The sequence below is a fragment of the Watersipora subatra genome, chromosome 7, assembly GCF_963576615.1.
Source record: "Watersipora subatra chromosome 7, tzWatSuba1.1, whole genome shotgun sequence".
NCBI classification, from domain to species: Eukaryota; Metazoa; Bryozoa; class Gymnolaemata; order Cheilostomatida; family Watersiporidae; genus Watersipora; species Watersipora subatra.
In genome coordinates this window covers 42438462-42460591 of record NC_088714.1, presented here as the reverse complement: position 1 = coordinate 42460591, position 22130 = coordinate 42438462, and the positions used below count along the sequence as shown (strand labels likewise).

General features: G+C 35.2%; 1 protein-coding gene across 1 annotated transcript; it reads left to right on the top strand.

The window, feature by feature from the left end:
* The first annotated feature begins 2254 nt into the window (after positions 1-2254).
* Positions 2255-17587, top strand: LOC137401186 (spliceosome RNA helicase DDX39B). The gene is made up of 11 exons (XM_068087572.1): positions 2255-2333; positions 6180-6308; positions 6516-6733; positions 8480-8603; positions 11192-11356; positions 11456-11574; positions 13398-13529; positions 13635-13769; positions 14869-15019; positions 16448-16564; positions 17448-17587. The coding sequence occupies exons 2-11, from the start codon at positions 6200-6202 to the stop codon at positions 17459-17461; spliced, it is 1284 nt and encodes a 427-aa protein (XP_067943673.1). The 5' UTR covers positions 2255-2333; positions 6180-6199; the 3' UTR covers positions 17462-17587.
* The last annotated feature ends 4543 nt before the right edge of the window (positions 17588-22130 follow it).

Below are 22130 nucleotides of genomic sequence, written 5' to 3'. Positions count from 1 at the left end.
GCTAATACCAGAACGAATTAACGTCGTATGGTGACGGTCCATTGTATTTATAATATCTAACAGCAAGCAACAAAAAAATAAATATATAAATTTCTTTTTATATGTATGTACATATACCAGTATATTTATATTTTGATGTACATATCAAATTTTTCATATAAATTTTTATATAAACATATAAAAAATATATAGGTACATATATGTATATGCATATTTTTTATATATACATGTATATAAAAAAATATATGCATTAAAAGTATCTTATATATAGATGGGAATAAAACCATAGTTGTTAAAATACCTGAAAGCTCCACTGATACCGTAGGTAGAATTGAAATCAGCAAGCAATGCAATTATGCACAAGAAGAATGCCTTCCATCCCATTCGTTTACAGAAGTACATGTACTCAGTTCCTTCCGTAGATATAATTAATCTTATTATATCTATGGTTTATTATATCTATGGTTTTTTATATCAGTCTCTTGATGTATCATTATTCTGATGCAATTATTGGTATTCTTGCTATCTTCTATCTATATATATATTTTTCAAAGTATGTCCGTGTGTATGTCGTATGTCTGTCTGCATTCCGGCTATAGCTATTATTAGAATAACTGCAGCTGGACAACAATGCTGACGCAATGTCATGGAGTACCGTCATTTGCAAGCCTAGCAGCTGACTGCAATTTTCCATTGGCAATGTGCCAGGCTAACAGCTTGAAAGTTACAGTTGTTTGACAAAGCTTTAAAACATTTACAGATGTTTTCATTTTTCTCTTAATTTATTTCAACTACACAAAACACTTCTCTCATGATATGTAGTTTGAAAGTTAGAATGGCAAATGTTGTTTTATATTAAATACAAATCAATTTTCTATCCAGACTTTTTTATTACCCGAGCAACACCGGGTAGCACAGCTAGTTATTAATATTTATTATTGTTGGTATATTATTTGTCAAGTAACTAAACTTAGTAGCTTTCATAGCAGCAAGATCTGTTGAGACTGCTCAATGCTTTTGCTGCTAGAATTATATACTGTTCCTTTTACACTCATGGTCGTGTTAATTTATGTAATTTAATTAGTTTGATAAACAGCAATAGAATATGGCTGGTGATAGTAATTCTTGTTTTCTCTATTTCTATTATTGACCCCAAAATGGAGTTAACTCTTATTTCACTGTTTCATAGATGACACTAGGTAACATATTGAAATATTACTGTCTTAACCAATCAGCATATCGAACATCTCTAAGTTGTTTAGAAATGTGTATTGTAAATTGGCCATAAATATAGCAATCATGATTGGCTGAAAAGCAGCAGTTTTCAGAATGAGTGGTTGTTAACCTGAGTTTGATCGAACTCTAGGGGTTTGACGAGTCAGTCTCAGAGTTCGGCGAAGGTCAAGACTCATAATCGGTTTTTCAAAGGCAACGGCAGAAGTCACGCTGACTTGCAAGGTCGTGTTTTTATGAAACAATATGTAATTTATTGTGAGTTCATGCATTGTATTGGTCTTGTTCTTTAAACACAGTGAGTTTAATGTACAGTTCATTTTGTGCACCAGTAAAACATATACTGATGACTTAAATAGGAAAAAAACATATTCATTTCGTCAATAATGAAAAGTTTGGTGAAAGCGCATATGAAACTGATGGGGTTCAGTATGGTCTACAAGACTGAAAGCTAATGTTTGAAAACTTACCAGAGAGTTTTTAAATTACATGAAGATTGACATTGAATGTACTATTGTGGCTAATGAAGATTGTGCAAAAACCTTTCTTCAGGAAACGCTGTAACACTCACACCAGACCTGCATTGCAGCCGAAAAATACTTAAAAATGCTGCAACAGCCGCACTAAATATGTACTTGAAATGGCTGTAACAGTCGTAATATATTTACATAAAAATACTGTAACAGTAACACTATACCCGAAAATCATTCACAATAGTGATCATTACAGTGTAACAATAACATACCTCAAAGCACTGCGACTATATTTATCTAAGCTATATATTACAGAGTGGAGCAAAATGAAGAATTTTTTTGCTTCAGACAATTTTGTAAACAATATCTTGCTTCTATGGGAAAGTTGGGAGACCTCATTCTGACCAATTGCTCGCCTTTGCAAAATTCCTTTCTGCAGCTAGGAGCAAAGCTGCAGCGTGACGTCTCGCATCATATCGGAGTTGTCTTCTACTGCCAACCAGGTAACTTGCGCGTAGAAATTTAAACTTGTTGATTTGGCGCATCATCCCAGAGATTAGCGGGGTCTGCGGCCATCTTGTCTTTTTTTTACTCCATTCAATCCTTGTGTTACGGGAATTAGTTTAGGTAAGTTTGTCTTACTATCATCTTGGTGTGTTTGCGTCAGTTGGTTTACAGATAAAAACCTATTGTGTTAAAAGTGGCTGTACTGACTGATTTATCTCTTGAACTTCACATAGTGTAGAACAGCAGATAACCCAATAGGACAATCTTTGAAGTATCGCATCCGTATCTTCAAATACAGACGTGGAATTGTAGGCTTACGAAATGAACTGTTTCTGCACAAATATTTGGTTGATGTGATTACATCAATTATATATATGTGATTGAAAAGTGCTAACAAATAAGAAAAGCTGCAATTCCAGTAGTCAAAGGAGCATTAGGCGCGATAACACAGGCGCATTAAATATGGCTTGCCCGAATACCGGCAACGCGCAACACAAGTCACTTGTACAAAAGCGTACGATTGGGAATGGCTAAGATCTTTAGACGAGTGCTCAAACTCTCAGGTTTTGGTAGAGGACCTGTGCTCGTGTAGACATAACCACCCACTTGTACTAACAGATGTGATAAAACAATATATAGCTTACATATACTGATATACATATATATCAAATTATGACTGATGAGAACAGATCTATATATGCGTGAAACTGATTTTTTGAGATTGACAGCTAAATGCTCTATATTATTTATCGTAGTATTTATTCATTCTACGCTTTGTGTATTGGTTGTTCTTTCTTTATTAGGCATATTCTTTAGAAAACATAATTGCTGTCACCCTTTAATGATTTCTCCAGTTGTTCTTTCTCTATTAGGCATATTTCTTAGAAAACTTATAATTGCTGTCACCCATTGATGATTTATAGTGAATAATTTGAGTGGGACATACCGCAAATTTTTAAACATGGCAAAGTTTCTGTGACTGCAATATTTTTCCAGCCGAATTTGGAGTGTGAAGGGCTTTCAACAGATATTGCATATTTGTGAAAACTGTTAGTTTTCACCAGTACTAAAATCTGGCAGTAATTAAAGGAGTCATGTACTTTTGTTTTGCTTTGAGGCCAATTTTTGTCAAATCATACAACTCATACTTATAAGTACTGCTTTGATTTTCGGGTTGAATGCGGTTTTGAAGCAGTTGAACATGTAAACCAATTTTGGTGCTCTAACATGCTAGTTGTCATTGTTTGGATGTTGTCATGTTAAAATTGAGTAGGTGTGTGACTTGAAATGACGAGTGAGCAATTGGACATTTTTACCTATTCAATATTAGAATGTATTAGATGAATGCATGGCGTTGCATGGGTAATAAAATGGTTTTTTGCACAGAAAATTTATTTCTATACAACATTTATAATTCCAACTTCTAAACTTCACATATAGGCACATTTTTCTTTTGGTGCGGTTTCACGCATAATGCTAGATTGCAGTGTTAAGCGTGAAACCATGAAAGATCTGCAAATGTAATAAGTATGTACATAATTGATTCCATAGTACAGTCAAACATGGATAACTCAAACTTTACGGGACCGAGTGAATGTGTTCGAGTTATCAGACCGTTCAAGTTATCAGAGCACTGTCATAAGTCCATGTATTTATTAGTAGATACATGTACATATACAAACTATAATATAAATCAAAAGCATGAATGGCTTGTTTCAAATTAAATGCTTCTAATGTAAAGTTTAAAAATTTTTTATCAGAAAATATAGATATTTTTCTATCCCTTGAGATTTGTTTGTTGTTTTATGTGATGTGACTGCCAGGACGTTTTCAGATTAAAATTGGCAAAACCTGATCGCTGTTGAAATGTTCAGAAGAAAAGATATCTTTTTCTTTTGAGCGTTTTAACCAAGATCAATTTTGCTGATTTTTCTTGAAGTTAATGCGAAGGTTACCTCGCTTTTCCTCGCCTTTGTAGGAATATCGCTTAGCGGATGTTTTGTAAAAATCAAATTTCACCAAACCTTTAGAAAAGTTGTTGACGAAAATATTTTGCTGAGGATGGTAATAACGAAGCGTACGAACTACTAAAAGTTGAGGGTTATCTTTATGGCTTAGAATAAAGTGAGTTTCTAAAGCGATAACAACCGTCTTGGTAGCCGTTGGGCAAAAAATTGCTCAAGTTCGCGAAGTTGAAGTCGAGTTATCTAAAGCAATTTATCATTGCATGGGAACGGACCAAACAAAACTGTTCGAGCTATCTGAGGCCGAGTTATTCATGTTTGACTGTATATCCAGTTGGACAGTGTATGTGTATTGGATAAATACCTGTCTGCAGAATTGGAGATTCCAAGTTCCAATCCAGTGCAAAGTGGGTTTTTCGTTCCTAAAACTATCATTATAGCTGGACACATGGACAGACGGGCTGAATACAGACAAACACTGATTTATATATATATATATATATATATATATATATATATGTATACAAATGCTAGAATAACTGGAATTTCGAAAATAATTATTCACTGAATTTCATTAACTTGTCTCGTAAGCTAGTTAGTATTCTAAGCTAGTTAGTATTCTTTACTAAAATAATTGCCGTGTTTGCAAATGGCTAAATAATCGTTTCGTTCCGTGTAATGATCAACAGTGCTAGGTATTAACCTCAAGCCTGATCCATTTTAACCGATGTAATGAATCTTGTTGAGCCTTTTAACCGATCTTGGCTATTATTATTAGTTGGACTCCTATTTTAATGGTTAAACTAGCTGCCTCTAGTTCAGGAGGTTTTGAGATCAAATCTAGTGCAATACAGATTTATAAATGTTAGATTTTGATCGCCATAACTGGGCACAGGGTTGAAAACAAAAAGACAAACACTGAGATTTATATATATACCTTACAGGATAAAACTATTCGATGGATTTAATAATTCGCGAGTTCGCGTACAGTAAATTCTGCGAATTATTAAAATCCGCGAATAATTAGTTTTATTTTTAACACACGGGAGAATGACTACTACCTCAAATTAAAAACTAGCCGCTAGGCAGAGTTAGTAAACGTAGCTGAGTTCCAAACTCTTTTATAATCATCGCCGGGGCTTTGAGTTAGCCCATTGCCAATGCATCACACTTCTTTACAAAATTATCCTAAGTTGTCACAAGTTAATCGGAATTAGACAAGGCATCATCATATAAAACATCTCTCCTGCAGTTCTTACGTTGAAAAAACTCATAACTTACCACAATTTGTTGGTTTACCAAAGGCCTCCAAATCGATGAACATTCATGAAAACCTCCGGATGCAGCCAAAAATTTCTAGTTTAGCATGATCGATATAAATTACTCAGCTAAATAGAAACCTAAACACGTATATGCATGCAAAGATTTTAATATATTGCTAGCTGCTTTCACTGATTAATTTATTCGCGAATGTGTTCATCCACAAATAATTTAGTTTGCGAATATACATGAAAAAACAATTTTTGCAAAATTCAACTCCGCGAATAATTTCATCCTGTAGGGTAGGTGACGGGTCGTATTATTTTCAATATAAATGCGGCCTTTCATATAGCGCACAGTGAGCTACCAAAGTGAAAGTTGTCTATGTGGCTTAGACTTTTGTAAAGACTGTCATTCCCAACATTCATGAAAATGCAATGTTTGTAGCGTGCGGTTGCTATGACCTTCCTCTATGTCAACAAATACTACTTTTCTATATCCAATCAATCACCCTTGAAGACAAACTTCTCAGTTTGTTGTGTCGACCCTTTTGACCAACACCACCTTTGATAAAAAGCCGTATCTCTGGTTAAATTGCTTCAATTTCATTTTGAAAAGCTGAGAAGTTTCTCTATTACATAGAGCTGTTATTTATATAGTTTGTGATCCGATCTCAGTTGTACTGGAAATGATATGACCTGTCACATAGATTAGGATTATTAGTAGAATACGTATTTTGTAGTTGCAATACAAGTCCTAATAATGGCTGACAACACTGAACTCACTGAGGAACTTTTGGATTATGAAGAGGATGATCAGCAAGCCCCAGCAGCGGAAGAGCAAGCTGCAGGGGATGCCAAAAAAGTTAAAGGTAACATGTTGTGCTGATTGCTTGGTCGATTTTGCTAGGATTCTTCATTAGGTTCCTGCTTGGGTGTGAGATAACCAAATAGTGCCAAAACCAAAACTGTTTAATTATGGAAATTCCATTGTAGTGTGTAAATGCAGTTTAGTTAAATTTTCATTTTTGTGGGATTTCTATGTATTAAAGTTGACCTGTTTCTGTCTATTCCTACAGGATCCTATGTGTCCATTCATAGTTCTGGATTTAGAGATTTTCTGTTAAAACCAGAGTTACTAAGAGCCATTGTTGATTGTGGCTTTGAACATCCATCTGAAGTTCAACATGAATGCATCCCACAAGCTATTCTCTCCATGGATGTTTTGTGTCAGGCCAAGTCCGGTATGGGAAAGACTGCCGTCTTTGTCCTGGCCACATTGCAACAATTAGAGCCGGTAAGATTTGCTGGTGGTATGGCTACTGTATGAAAATGAAATTAGAAGCAATAGTTGATAATAGGTAGCAATGGCTGTTTCTGATTGGAAAAAAGTTGTGGTGTTGCATCCTCAAATGTTTATAAACAGTAAAGAAATCTAATTCCAAGCACTGTTGGAATAATGCTGTTTTATAACCACGACAAAGTTATTTTATTCACCACTAATGAAACGTTTAGCGGGCTCGTACACGTCTTGCTGCAAGCTGGTTAGTTATCAAAACTTTATCACATTGATAATGTGTTGATTAGTGCTGAGCACGGCAATAAAACTCATTGAACTCGCGGATTTATCTTGTCTTGGTAAATAAAGATTTTGGGTATATCGATCTTGCGGGTTCGGGTTTTGGTACACGGACTCGACGAGTAGAGTGCACACTCTAGACACTGTTTGATAACCCCCGCCTGTTAACACTGGCCTTACTGTCGATGGGCGTCAGAAACCCTGAGCAATCTGTCCAACAATCCGAAGTTTTTAAACTTTCATTACATATATCTGAACGTGCTCATAATACAATACATAATACATTATTCGGGCTAAAACTATAAAAGTTTGCACGATTTTAAAAAACCCGTAAAACATTTACAATAGCATATCCATTGAGCACATGTTCATCATTATTTTATGACTCAAAAGATACTGGAAAATCATAATTAGTATTATAAAATTCTTTATTTGCTTCACAATCACTTATGACCTACCAACAAACGAGTCATGTCGATTTTTTCGCGATATCGTTCAAATCAACTTTGTTATTAAAACGAAGGAAGTAGGTAAAGATATTGAAAATTGTTACAAATGGAAGTGAAATTTCTGGTCTAATATCTTGTGCAAAAAAAATTTGATTGTTTTATGCTGTTACTTAGAAACGGTTTATGTGAACAAAGCCATGTGAATGCCGAAATTCCGAGTGATAGAGATTCTGACACACCCTACGAAATGCCTGAAAACCGACAGTTGGGGTTAAACTTCAAAGGGTTAAGGCTGCGAGCACGAATATTGTTCGTTAGAAAATAGTAAAAAAACAAATAAATAAATTTAATAGAATTATAATTGCATTGTAAATTTAAGAATATGTCTGATGGTTATAAATTTTAGACGTAAAACCAGTATCAACAAACCTGATACCCGAAAAACTTCTTGGCCAAAAAGTACTCGTGCCAAGCACTAGTGTTGATTATTCACTGATTCAGGTGGCAGAACAAACCCATTGCCCTTTTGAGGCTGTTTCATCACCACATTGTTTTATGTGATGTTATTGGTTCACCACTATTATTCCATTGATAAATAGTTGTTTTTGTGAAATGAAGTAGTTATCAGAAAATGTTTTCAGTGTTTACCTCTCGGATTATGTATATTGTTGCTGTACTTCATACCATGCTCTACTATCATGGTGATGTCTGCCTCAATACTTATTTTGGTTTTTGCTAACTGGCATTGTCTTTCAATCTTCGTAAAGCTTTGCATTAGTCAAGGACATAAAGTCTGAAGATCTTAAGTCCTGACAAAGTCAGCTATAGACAAATATGCCACTTAATCACATTTTGTCAAATTAAGACATTAACAAATGCTGAGAGTTGTATGAAATCTAGCTCTCACTCACAAATGATTCCTCAGTAATTAATAACATTACTTCTGAAAAAAAACTTGCTAATTGTTGTCCAACAATTCAAGAAGACATGTTGACCTATTGTGATGCCGATTCAGGTTGATGGTGAGGTCGCAGTTGTGGTACTCTGTCACACAAGGGAACTTGCCTTTCAAATCAGCAAAGAGTATGAGCGATTCAGTAAATACATGCCCACAGTAAAAGCAGCTGTGTTTTTTGGAGGTAAGTTCCTGAAGTTGTATATGGCCTTCATTCTTGTCAATTAGTGAAGACCTATAATTTTGGTATGTTGCCATCATGTCAGAGTATCAACTTGAAGTCACAAGTTGAAGGCGCTATATATATATATATATATATATATATATATATATATATATATACACACAGTCAAACATGGATAACTCGTCCACGGATAGCTCGAACACATGGTTATTTCGAACATTTCCTTTGGTCCGTTCCCACGTAATGATAAATTGCTATAGATAACTCGAACTCAACACTGTTAATTCGAACTGTTTTTTTGCCCAACGGCTACCGAAACGGTTGTTATCGCTTTAGAAAATCACTTTATTCAAAGCCATAGAGGTAAACTTCATCTTTTCGTAATTCATAAGCGTCGTTATTACCACTATCGGCAAAATATTTTTGTCAACGACTTTTTTAAAAGTTTGGTGAAATTTGATTTATACTGCGATACGATGAATAGCACGGGCTAGCCGGGTCACGCGCGCAAGGATTTTCGCCACGCACATACAAAACAAAAATCACATGTTGTTTTGTATGTGCGTGGCGAAAATCCTTGAGTGCGTGACCCGGCTAGCCCGTGATGAATAGTTTTCCGACGTTGATTCCGTGTTGAATCAACGTCGGAATGTTGAATGTTTAAAACGTCTTAAAAATGTTGTAATTAAACGTATACGTTGTCTGAGCTACAAAAAACTATTCATCGTTTGACCTAAACACAGAATACGTGTGTACATTCAATAAGTATCTATTAAAAAAGCGTGAGTGATATAGAATGTACCGTAAAACCTCGTAAAACTTCTAATTGAACTGCCTCGGAATGTTGCTCTTAACGAATCCCAGGTAAAGTAAGGTAATCTGCATAAACTTCAAGAAAAAACGGCAAAATTGATCGTGGGTAAAACCCCAAAAGAAAAAAATGTCTTTTCTTTTGAGCATTTCAACAACGATCAAGTTTTGCCAATGTCAATCTGAAAAACGTCCTGGCAATAACATCACCTCAAACAACAAACCAATCTCAAGTGATAGAAAAATCTCTATACTTTTTCATGAAAACGTTTTAAACTTTACATTAGAAGCATTTAATTTGAAACAAGCCATTTGTGCTTTTGATTTATATTATAGTTTGTATATGTACATGTATCTACTAATAAATAAGTAAATATATGGACTTGTGACAGTGCTCTGATAACTTGAACGCTCTGATAATTCGAACACTTTTGCTCGGTCCCTTGAAGTTCGAGTTATCCATGTTTGACTGTATATATATGGCAATTTTTAGGTTTCGTTGTGTTTGAAAGATTGGAGATAAATTTCGTTTGATGATATATATATATATATATATATCATCAAACGAAATTTATCTCAAATCTTTCAAACACAACGAAACCTAAAAATTGCCATGTTTTAAATCGTTCATCATAGATTAGACATATTACACGGCAATATAAACAACCTTTTTCACTAGTAACTTGTTCATGTTTAGATTCATGTTAAACCCAATTAATAGATTTTTGTCTTTTAATTTGCCATTTGTGAAAAATGTCGAAATACTAATGGTTACTATTTTAATTGCTCACTATGCAATGCTTTATACACGCAATATGTATATTTTTCATATCTGCATTTCTTATCATTTGAGTGTGCGTTGAGAAATAGGTTGTTGTCTTATTTTTAAACGCAGCTAAATGGGAGATTTTGTGCATTCTGTTTTATAACATCTGAATAAGTTTGATAAAAGAGAATTAAAAAACTACATTTAACATTGCTGACTAGTGAGCTATTGTGATATTGATATACTGTTGCTTCGTATCAATACACAGCAATGCACAATAGACTTAAGTTCTACAGCAGTTGATATCTGAAGAAAGACATCACACTCATGATTAATTATGTTAGTGTAAAGATTTGTTTCTTTATTGACACAGATATTGACCTGTTTTCAACTGAGCTTCTCAGAAATCACTAGTAACTGGGAATAATGTGTTGTCAACAGCAATAAGTTATTGTTTGCAAGTTGAGTGGGTAATGTACTACACAAATTGGTAACAAGCCGCTGTGTTGGTCATTACAAAATGATTATAAATTGCTGCATGAGGATGTTACTCTTGATTAAAGTAAAGTTGTCTGCCCTATCATTTACTGCTTTCACAAAACGTGTAGACTTAACTGCTGTCATGCTTTTATTAAAAAAATGTTGCAGCAACTATGAATGACAAACTGTTTATCGCTCTACATAGAAAATCATTAGCTTAACCATTCTTTTGTAGCAGACATTGAATGGGGTCCAATCAGCGTGCTAATAATTGCTTTTGAACGTTCCGCTAAGCTATAATGACTTGCCGATAGCAACTCAATATTTCAAGTCAAAAGCTTTAGAAAAGTCATCTTGCAGCTTCAAATATTTATGTAATCCATTTTGCCAAGGTCTCTGCAAATCCCATTTTTTGATAGGATAAAGTTTTCTAAAGAAAGATAAAAATTGCACTTTTTATATTTTCTTACCTTCAACAAACATAATAAGAAATATGCCACATTTCCCAATGGGCTCCTCTCTTTTCTCCCAGGCATGCCTATACAAAAGGATGAGCAGACTTTGAAAAAGAATACTCCCCATATTGTGGTTGGCACACCTGGACGGATGCTTGCCCTCTGTAGGAACAAGAGCCTGAACCTCAAGAATGTCAAGCACTTCGTACTCGATGAATGTGATAAAATGTTGGAAACCCTTGGTAAGTTAGAGCTATTTGTTGTTTGGTGCATCCCTACTCGGTGTGTTTCTGTCCATTGGTAGCTGCCCGTGACTTGACTTTAAAACCTATTGTTTATAGATATGAGGAAAGATGTGCAAGAGATTTTCCGAATGACTCCTCATGAGAAACAAGTGATGATGTTTTCTGCTACTCTCAGTAAAGATGTTCGTCCTGTCTGCAAAAAGTTCATGATGGATGTAAGAGCTTATTGCCCTCCTGTTTCCAACTCTGCGACAGACTTCATTCTCGTACAACAAGCACCTTGACATCTCTTTCACTCGAATTGGCCACTTCCTTGCTTGAAACTGCCGTCAATGTCTCATTAACAGTTTGTCTATGTTGGCCATTTTCTATGTTCCAGCTTAGATCAGTTCTTTATAGACATTTCGTGAATCAATAGTTCTTCGATATCCATATTGTATCTGATATTTTTTTCATTTTGGCGAATGTCTCTGCGTCACTTTATTGGGTCAAGACTCAATCTGCCTCACCATGAAGATGAATCATCTGAGTTTTGTTTGTGGCGTCTTTGGTTGAAATTGGGCCTTAGTTCTCATGGTCATTCTTGTTATTTTCTTTGGGTCACAATGTTGTCAGTGTACTCCCGGCATGTCCGGTGAGCTTTTCACTCTTTAGTCTTGCATCTTCTCATCCAGCCTTCTCCTTCAGTAATCCTTTAGTTCATACTTATTGGTTCACTTGGTTTTGTTTGGTTGTGGTCGAGTTCCTCTGGAAGTGTTTCACATCGGATCGAACTGCTAAGCTAAAGACTGAACGGAGCAAGATTGAGATAGGAGTCTTACTGGTTGAGTGGACATTCGCCACCTGTTGGAGGCATCTGTTATCGGTATCAGATAAGAGTGAGTGCCCAGGCTGGTAGCAAGAATGAGTATTAAAATAAAAATGATGCAACCAAAAATAATTTTCATTAAGTACAACTTTTGATGATTCTGAGCAAATATATTTTATTCCGTATGCAGTAATCAACATTGCCCATGTTCCATGCTTATTTGATACCAGATATTACGCATCAATTTGGAAATTTATATAAGTACTTCCATTTTTAATTACTTGATTTTTTGAAGTTTGACAAAAAACCTTTTTGTATCTTAGCTAAGCTTAATAGGTGGTTATTGAAGGATCAAAAGCTCCCAAAAACGCCCAAAACCTGTGTAGCTTTTTCATGATAATTTGTTGAATAATTCTCTGAGCATATGTAGCTTGAACTAAAATTTATTTGTTTTAGCAAGTTCTTTTGTGCGCAAACACCCATTCGCGTATATATTACAACAACTGTCTACTTATGGTATGCTTGGAAACAATCTTTTCGGCAGCGACCAATGACACAGTCCTTACACCATGTTGTTGTGTCTGTTCATTTACCTTCGTCCGAGCTACTATAACCGTCACTTTTCTCATTTTATTCCAAATCTACAGCATTTACATCACTACCATCATCTGAATTATTATCATATCGATCAGTAATTGATTGATCAGGATTGAAGAAATTTTTAGATTTTCCTGTAGAATGTTGAGTAGCACGCTGACGTGTTTCATCTTCATCCATTTTTAGTAGGTTTAATAGTATCTGTTTTCCATAGCATATCGCTATGCATCTTCAGGTAAGCATTCCATATCGATAATCATAGATAAATATGTTGCTGACAATAAATACACTTAAAGACACTTAACAACATTGGTATCCTTTTACTGTATCACTAAGTGATAGTTTAATTAAATTCTACCAAAATTTAATTTGTCCACAGAACCAATAAAGAAAGACATGTTTCCTCCGCAAAAGGGTAGAATATTGTTTCAGTTGATTTGGTTATATTTATGTAATGCGACTGTCTATTCGCTTTATGAGGTGAATACCCAGCTTTACAAAAATATATTTTGATAGACATTTAATATAGTGCTTATGTGTTGTCAACATCGTGCTAGTGTATTTTTATATGGTAGCGTGTAGGCCATATGTTACATGCATGCTATGTAAATCACTCCCTGTACTCCTTGCTAGCCTATGGAAGTGTATGTTGATGATGACTCAAAGCTGACATTGCATGGCCTCCAGCAACACTACGTCAAACTCCGTGACAACGAAAAAAACAGAAAGTTATTTGACCTCTTAGATGCCCTTGAATTCAATCAGGTAAGCTCGAAGAAAGTAGCCTTGCCTTTATTGATCTTCCTTGCTTAATAGATAAGAATTGCTTAGAACAGTTGGCCATTATTTGTAGTAATACCATTACTGTAGGTGATCATCTTTGTGAAGTCAGTCCAGCGATGTATGGCACTAGCCCAGTTGCTTCTAGAACAGAACTTTCCCGCGATTGCCATTCATAGAGCAATGACACAAGAGGAGCGTCTCTCCCGCTATCAGCAGTTCAAGGTTCTCGTCTATAATGTTCTAATCGTTTCACAGTGAGAAATTCAGTCCCTTTAGCGCAGCTAAATGTTGCAGTTAAAAATACCTGTTGCAGGCTCAATGATATGCTGCTTGCTCTGAGCCCTGGGCTGTTGCCTATATTCACACCAGGATCAGTAAAATTCATTTCTAACCTAATGAAAGACTAGGTTATATATTGCTGTTACCATTTCAACATAACAGTACTGCCTTAGAGTGATTTGGAATTCATGACACTTGCGCTCAGGGTAATGAGATGTACACCCTTAGGATTTGTGTGAAAATTATCTATCCTCAATCAAAAATATGTGATTTCACAATCATTTAGGCCTACTGACAGACTTGAAGCTACACTCGGCATTCCCCACTCATCAGCCCTACTAGTAGGGTATTCAAAAGCATCCTTGTTTCCATCTGTGTAGAATAGCTTCTCCGTGGCACATGTATCAGCCATACTATTTTTACAGCAAAGTTTGTCCCATATCTTTATTTCAATATTTTAGACTGTTGAACAGATTCATCCTAAAACTGTTTGGCGAATCGGCATCAAACTTTTTAGGTCGTTAGAGCAATACGGATATGTTAGCATTTGGCACTAGAATTTATCAAGTTGCCAAAGTTGATAATTCATTGGAGGCATTTATAATTGACATCTTTTGACTTAACATCTACTGTAACCAGCTGTTTCAGTTGTTCTTTGAATTAAAACTACTGTTATGGTTGGTTCAAACATTTTGATACGGATCACCTTACTTACTCACAACTAATTATTTTATCTCTTTGTAGACTAATACCGTAATAAATAAAATTGTAGCATCATTGGATAAATTATTCTAATTTGGCATCATCGGAGAAAAATCGTATCCCTTGCAATATTGCTGAAAATAGATTCTGGTGAAGAGAAATTCATCAGAAGTTTCAACTCGGAAACATTTCTTTACCTGTAATAACCCCCAGGCTTCTATCAACCTACATGTTATTAAGTTGAATACCTCTCCAGACATTTACTTCTCTGACTTCGGCTGGAGCCGCTGTTGTAATATTGGACATGGTTTAGAGCTCTTTATCCAAAGTGTGATTGCAGGACTTTAATAAGAGAATTCTCGTAGCTACCAATTTGTTTGGCCGAGGAATGGACATTGAACGTGTTAACATTGTCTTCAACTATGACATGCCAGAAGACTCGGACACCTACCTACATAGAGTTGCTCGGGCTGGCCGCTTTGGTACCAAAGGTAGGCGCTCTGGGCTCATTTGATGAGCTTACTGGAAACAAGTGTTGATTATTATTGGTTAAATACCCTTCATGCTAGAGTTTACTAGCTGTGCAGTATTTCTACCTCATGATGATAGAACTAACCCATGGGCCTCAAGGCACATATGCAGTTGTACATTGCGCATCCGCGTCAACGATGAAAACCTTTCTAGAAATAGTCCATAAGTGAGGCATGTAGAGTATCCGAAACTGAAATTTCTTTAAAGGTTGACTTGCAACAAAATTCACATTACATTTATTTGATATCAAAAGATTCACCATGTCTTACTCTGTTGTGTTGTAGGTGCAAAGTATGTGGGAATGTGATTACAAGCTCTTAAAAGCTAAAAAACGAACAGTTAATCGCGGCCACACGAGACCGCCGTAGTTTGGATTCTCTTTCCAAAACGGCTCAAATGTGACATAGTTGTGGGAGATGGTTTCTGTTTACATTTTCATGCAACCTTATTCGTCGAAATATTTTCACAAATATACTTCATGCATTCAATAAAACCATGTCTATTGTTCTTACGCGTCTGTTTTATCGTCAATGTAATGCTGTCACTTTTAGCACTGATATCTTATAACTTACCATAAAAATTCATTTAATTTTATCATTTTACCTCGAAGGAGTACATATCATTGTCTGATAACCAAGATGAGCCTGTTGGTCAACTGTGATAATCGAACAGTGCTGCAAAAATAATTTGCGAAGTATTGGGTCACATGATCAGATTACGACTTGACGATTACATCAAGCCGAAACGAAACTGTAAAGTAGCGAGCATCTCTATTTGATACGGGGCCTTCGGTAAAACCCGAAGTGTTTGTCGTAAACTAGTGCTACGATAAGTTTTATATTGAGCTTTTTATTGACCTTTCAATTCACGTGGAAACATCACGTGACAAGACAATAACCAAACTGTAATGACCACTTCAGAAAAAATAAACAGATTCCAACCTACGGCGGCTTTTCGTTTTTGAGCTTTTAAGAGCTTGTAATTACATTTCCACATATTTGGCACCTACAGCACAGTAAGACATGGCGAATCTTTTGATACCAAATAACTGTAATGTGAATTTTGTTGCAAGTTAACCTTTAAAGTCAGCGTATTGGCTCTAGCTAAATGCATAACATCCTAAAATTGTTTTTGTTTTATGTGTTAGATGTGTATTTCAATTGCTATCCGTGTTACTGATAATAGTATGTTCTGTTTTGCACGCTTGTATAAACTGGCAGATGACTATGATGCCTTGGCATGTATAAACTAGCAGATAACTATGATGCCTTGGCATGTATAAACTGACAGATATCTATGATGCCTTGGCATGTATAAACTAGCAGATAACTATGATGCCTTGCCATGTATAAACTGGCAGATAACTATGATGCTTTGGTATTTTTCAGGTTTGGCTGTAACCTTTGTGTCTGATGAGACTGATGCCAAGGTGCTCAATGATGTGCAAGACAGATTTGAAGTAAACATCACTGAACTCCCAGATGAAATAGATCTCAGCTCCTATAGTAAGTATAGTCAACTATATCACTGCGGTAAGATGCAGTAAAAACTGCATATACTGTATATTTGTTCCCAGATCTGCTCCATTTGTGAAAACTGTTATTGAAGTAAATATTTCTATTAGAATACGCCATAAATCGTTCAATTCATTCCGCATCCCAAAGACTTGAGATAATTTCTTGATAAATACTGTAGCGAATATACACATTGAATTAAAACCAACAATATATACAAAACTAATAAATAACTAAATTTACGTGCAACAACTACATTGATAATACAACAATCACTATAAAGAAATTTTTATGACTACTTCATCTCAGGGGCAATGCCTTTTCTCCTTCATGTGTGTAGGTGCAATGTTTCAAGAAATTAAGTATTGAATGTTGGAAATAGCCTCAGATGTCGAGAAAGAGGTTTGCCAAAACTTTAATTCGTATGCTGTAGTTTTTATTTGTAAGTAATTAATGCTATATGTAAGCAGAGGTTTGTTTGTCCATAGATATGTATGTCTATTATCTGCTGTGTATTGAGTGCTGTTCGATTTAGTTGTATATCAGAGCTAATGGTATGCAGACTGACTGATACAAATTGTTTAAAAAGTTCAATTAATGTTATTTATTATCCATTTCTAATCACTTCAATAGAGTATTTAATGTACTTACGAAATACTTGCATTGAGTTGATTAAAATAAATGAAATATTCATGTATTGCATCTACAATATAAATATATATGGATGTATCCATGATCCATATCCATGTCTACAAAAATCGCAGGTTGTTTTTATATCTACAATAAAAATACTTGCGCTGTTATTACCTCTATAATAGAAATCCCATGTTGTTATTGCATCTTTAGTTGAAATGTTTTATCTTGTTATTTTTAGTTGAGGGGAGATAATGGATTCTCCAGTGGTCTGCACGTTTGTACGTTGATGGACAAGTTTGAATTGATGACTGAGCCACCACTATTACCTGAACATAATTTGTACATAGCTCTATTGAAAATAAAATGTGTTCAAATATTCTCTTTGGTTGTTTGGAGTGGTCTTCTCTTCGTGATGAATTTGAAAATCAGGTCAGTTTTGCCAACAATATAACGTTACTGCTGCTGTCTCATGTGATAAGTTGTAATAGAGAACGACAAGATTAGAGAAACGTGTGCATTACATAACTTCAAAATTTCAAAACAAGCAAAAAATGCAGTAGTGTAGTTTCAGTTTGAAGTATAAACAATCTGCTATAAATTTATAAATGGTACTATAGTAGTTATAGTACACCAGCAGAAGGCACTATTAACTGAAATTACTATCAAGAAACCTACTATTGGACTATTTAGGGGATAGATTCTTAAAAAATGGGATAGCATGCCTTTTACAGCCAATCTTAGACACTTCTGATAGATGGCTTTTACAGGCGAATGAGGTTAGGATAAGCAGTCCATAAAACCTGTACTGTAAGAGGAATCATTCAAATAAACAGTCCTTGATTCTTAAACCTTTGAATCAAATATTAGATCTGAAAAATTAGTTCCAACAGTGTTCAAAAAGAGTATTAATCAAGAATTATTAAATTGATTTTTTTATGAAGCAAACCTAGGTGGAGAATTTTGTTTGCTTTGTGGAACGATTTTGCAATGTAAATTGAAAACTGTTCTTTAACTAATCATATTTTATGAATATACATGTGTCGTATTGGTATAAAAATAACAGGAATACACGCACAGTATCCAAAGTATATGTTCAGATTTATTACAAAGCTAGAGCCGCTTAAAGTGAAACATGCTTTGCCAGGATTGGATTTTATGCCAAGACTTTTTCATCCATGATATATTTATGCGCTGGAAACTCAGTTACCATATAGAATAATTTAATTTTTACGCGCCGCTTCATCGCAACACATGTTCATTCAATTGTGAATTTTACCCATTGTGAAACTAAAAATTATCCTACTTGTACTCTCAAAATTCTATAATGTGGATTGCTCTGATGAGCATACAAGTTACATGGCCAGACATTCAAAAGCTGGTTGCGGAACTCTGTGAAGCTATACGGCTCTGGTCAAGGACCTTGATATTTGGACTATGGAAAGCATGCGCTTGTAACCATCCAACCGTGAGGTTCGAAGTTTATTGTAGTCTTCGTGAACTCCCGCCAAACAACAGTTTGTCAAGGCTGAACAGCTGCTAGGTAAGCAAAAGATAGGGGATGACTCTTCCTAAGCTACTGTATTTATAGAGCACTAGCTGCACATGTCTGGGCAGTAACAAAACTGAACTTTCGCGACAGTGCATCATAGACATCTGAACTACACAGTATACATGTATAACCAATGGTATACAGCCCCAGGGGGCTGTATATCATTGGATATAACTGTGTAGTTAATAGGTCTATGCAGTGCATACATATCATTGACAAAGACTTTCTTGTTCTTTCCTTATGTTCACCGTAGAACTACTACCGCTGGCTGAGCTACTACTACTGTTTTATAGTAGACTGTGCAGGAATTAATAATCTACTGGTGGTTAACATTGTTATTTCCTATATTGATTCCATCCTACTCGCAAATCCCATGTCATAACATGCAGATATTTTTTATGTAGTGCTTATTGTATAACTAGATGAATGTCAGGCGTTGCCCGGGTAATAAAAAGGCCTTTGGACAGGAATTTATTTTAATTTAACATATACAACATTTACCATTCTAACTTTTAAACTTCATATCATGAGATAAAAGCTTTTGTGCAGTTCAAGTGAATTGAGAGAAAAAATAAAACAACTGTTAAGGTTTTCAAACAACGGTAACTTTTAAATTTCATGTAATGAAAGAAGTGTTTTGTTGAAATAAATTGGGAAGAAAAATAAAACTGTAAAGGTATGTAAATGTGAAATCATTAGCAAGTAATGGTTAAGTATAGTCTGTTCTGCTACGATTACAACGAAAAATTATTTGGTATACAATTATAAGATTTTACTTTGTTTCAGCGTGGCATCATAAGGTGAAAATGTCGTATAGAGCGGTATAGAAACCCATAGTAATTATCTAATGCAAACACCTGGTAAAAATCATCATTACAAAATAGTAACAAAACAATATGTTAACCTTAGTAACTATAGTTACCTGCAATAACTTTAGTGCATTTTGTGGTTATGATGTGCGAAAAAATGTAACATTACAATGCACTACTTGCAGTACGTACCTTGGAGAGTTCTTACCTTCAAAACAGACGTTTAACATAAACGTTGAACCTAACTTACTGTAAAAATTGAATGCCACCTCTAATTGAATGCCACCTCTATTTGAACGCCACTTCTATTTACCGAGAAGGGTTAAAAAATAGAGCGCTGCTCTCTAATTTGAACTCCAGCTCTATTTGACCGCCACTTTGACAATCTTTGATCTTTACGAATCCATAATATCAATTGATCAGTATAAGAGTGTCCGCAGAATCGTATTAATAATGAATTGTTTACATCAACAACAATTACCTAATGCTCTCATTGTCTAACTCTAAAGCTTCTCGTTTTTTCCTTAAAACTTTGAAAGCAGTACCATAGAAATAATTAATAACTGTCTCAAGCTAATAGTAGTTCCTTATTTAACGTGGTCTTGATACTTCAAGGTACATGTATATAAAAATGGTTTACATTTACAATACTAGTTTTAGGGTCAAGGTTGCGTTTAGCAAGCATAAATTTTATACATTATATTAGTGCTAAATGCAACGCGTCAAAGAATTGCTCTGCCAAAAATTGTTAGGACGCTAATATCACCTTGTTCAGCAGTGCAGAAGAAGAGTTGAGTTCAGAAAACATTGTGATATTGGTTTTACTTGTAAGGCGATGGATGATCAGAAAATGTTCGTTCCATCGAGAGCAACAACCAGAACACAGCTATCCGAGTAAACGATGCAAATATTTTGGTTTTAAAAACATTAATTTTTGTTTCTGCATGTAATATAAGTATGGTTCGTTTATGTCACTTGTTCATTAGTATATGTATTTGTAACATTTGGTTGATAATTGTTGTATAACATAAATCTGAACATTTATAACATCATTTAATAGCATCTTTGTGGTTATCTTAACATGGCTAATAATGGCTCTAACTCTTCTTCAATTGCATATGAAAAGCCAGTTCTGGCTGCAAACTGTAGCAAACATATCAATGACTGCAATGGGCATTTATTAAACACTGTTAAATATAGATATAAAATAAAAATATGTCTTCAAATTTAGAATGAAATAAATATTGAATGCTCCAACAAATCGCAAAACAATATACAAGCTATCTTATCATCGCAGATTAATTGCAAGCAATAGATATCAACTACCCTAGGACACTTATATTTCGCTAGTATTTAGTTTCGTGAGTAGCATACAGAGTAAAATTTCGCTGCAACTTAATTTCGCAGCTCTGATGAGTGCGAAAATATAGTGATGTGAAAATAAATGGAGTGGAACAAACATCATTAGATTCCTCAGGTCCAGTTCACTGGTACGAAATCTTTTTCAATTTGGGACTACCATACTTTTCGGACTATAAAACGCACCTCTATGTAAGCTGCATCTGCTTTATTTTCCAATAAACGATAATAAAACAATACATAAGCCGCACCTTTGTATAGGCCGCAGAACTAAGGACTGTGCTTTTTAACGTGGCAGCAACTTTGCCGTTTAAAACGGAACAGTGCAGAACGGCACATTTTCGTATTATCAGACGCTTTTTAACTTAGTGCCTAACGGGACAGTACCGTGAGGCACTGTTTCGTATTTTCTTTTACCGCTAGAATCGCACTAATTGGAGATTCCCGTTAGTGCGCCCTAGCGGTGAAAGTAAAAGCCACAGATTAGCAGCACCCTTATATAAACCGCATGGCTCAAATAATCAGAAAAAAGTAGCGGCTAATAGTCCGAAAAGTACGGTAGTTTTTATTTGCGAACCGCAGCTAGAAACGTGTAGGCGAGATCAATAATGCAATTTGATCGCTAGCTGCCATTTGTTTCCTGGACTACCAATGACGTCAAGGTCCCTGCCGCAGTGACCTATGTGGTACCAATTTTAGAATTCAAGTATTTATAGCACGCGGTGGCCATGGCTCCGGGTTGTTATTGCTTTTGGTTGGTAATAAAATTCATCACCACCATAATTATCATTCAATTTTATGACTTTCCCTACCAGACTGTCATCCTCATCAGTTACAAATTCAATGACTAAACTAATATCATCATCTTCCTAATTAGTCTAGGCTTTTCCAAAAAAACTTATTTTCTTAATTTGTTTTGCCATGCTGTTCAGTCGGTGTATTAGCTATAATGAGTTTAGCAAAAATTGCCCAATGAGCCTACCTAACAGGAAACTTGCCTGCATTTCTAATATGACGATTTTATTGTGAATATCAACGAACAAAGCCATTTAATTTCGCATTTTCGCACGTTCATTATGATAGTTTAGTTTCGCTCATGAAATTTTCGCGAGAGGATGTTGCCGCGAAAATGCTAAAGTTAGATGCCGCGAATACATAAGTGTCCTAGGGTAGTAGGAATATTTCTCGGTTTCTCAATGCATAT

Coding starts and splice junctions, on each gene's coding strand:
- LOC137401186 (XM_068087572.1), top strand. CDS start 6,200: ATGGCTGACAACACTGAACTCACTGAGGAACTTTTGGATTATGAAGAG. Junction 6,309..6,515: donor GGATGCCAAAAAAGTTAAAG/GTAACATGTTGT, acceptor CTATTCCTACAG/GATCCTATGTGTCCATTCAT. Junction 11,575..13,397: donor GCAAAAAGTTCATGATGGAT/GTAAGAGCTTAT, acceptor ACTCCTTGCTAG/CCTATGGAAGTGTATGTTGA.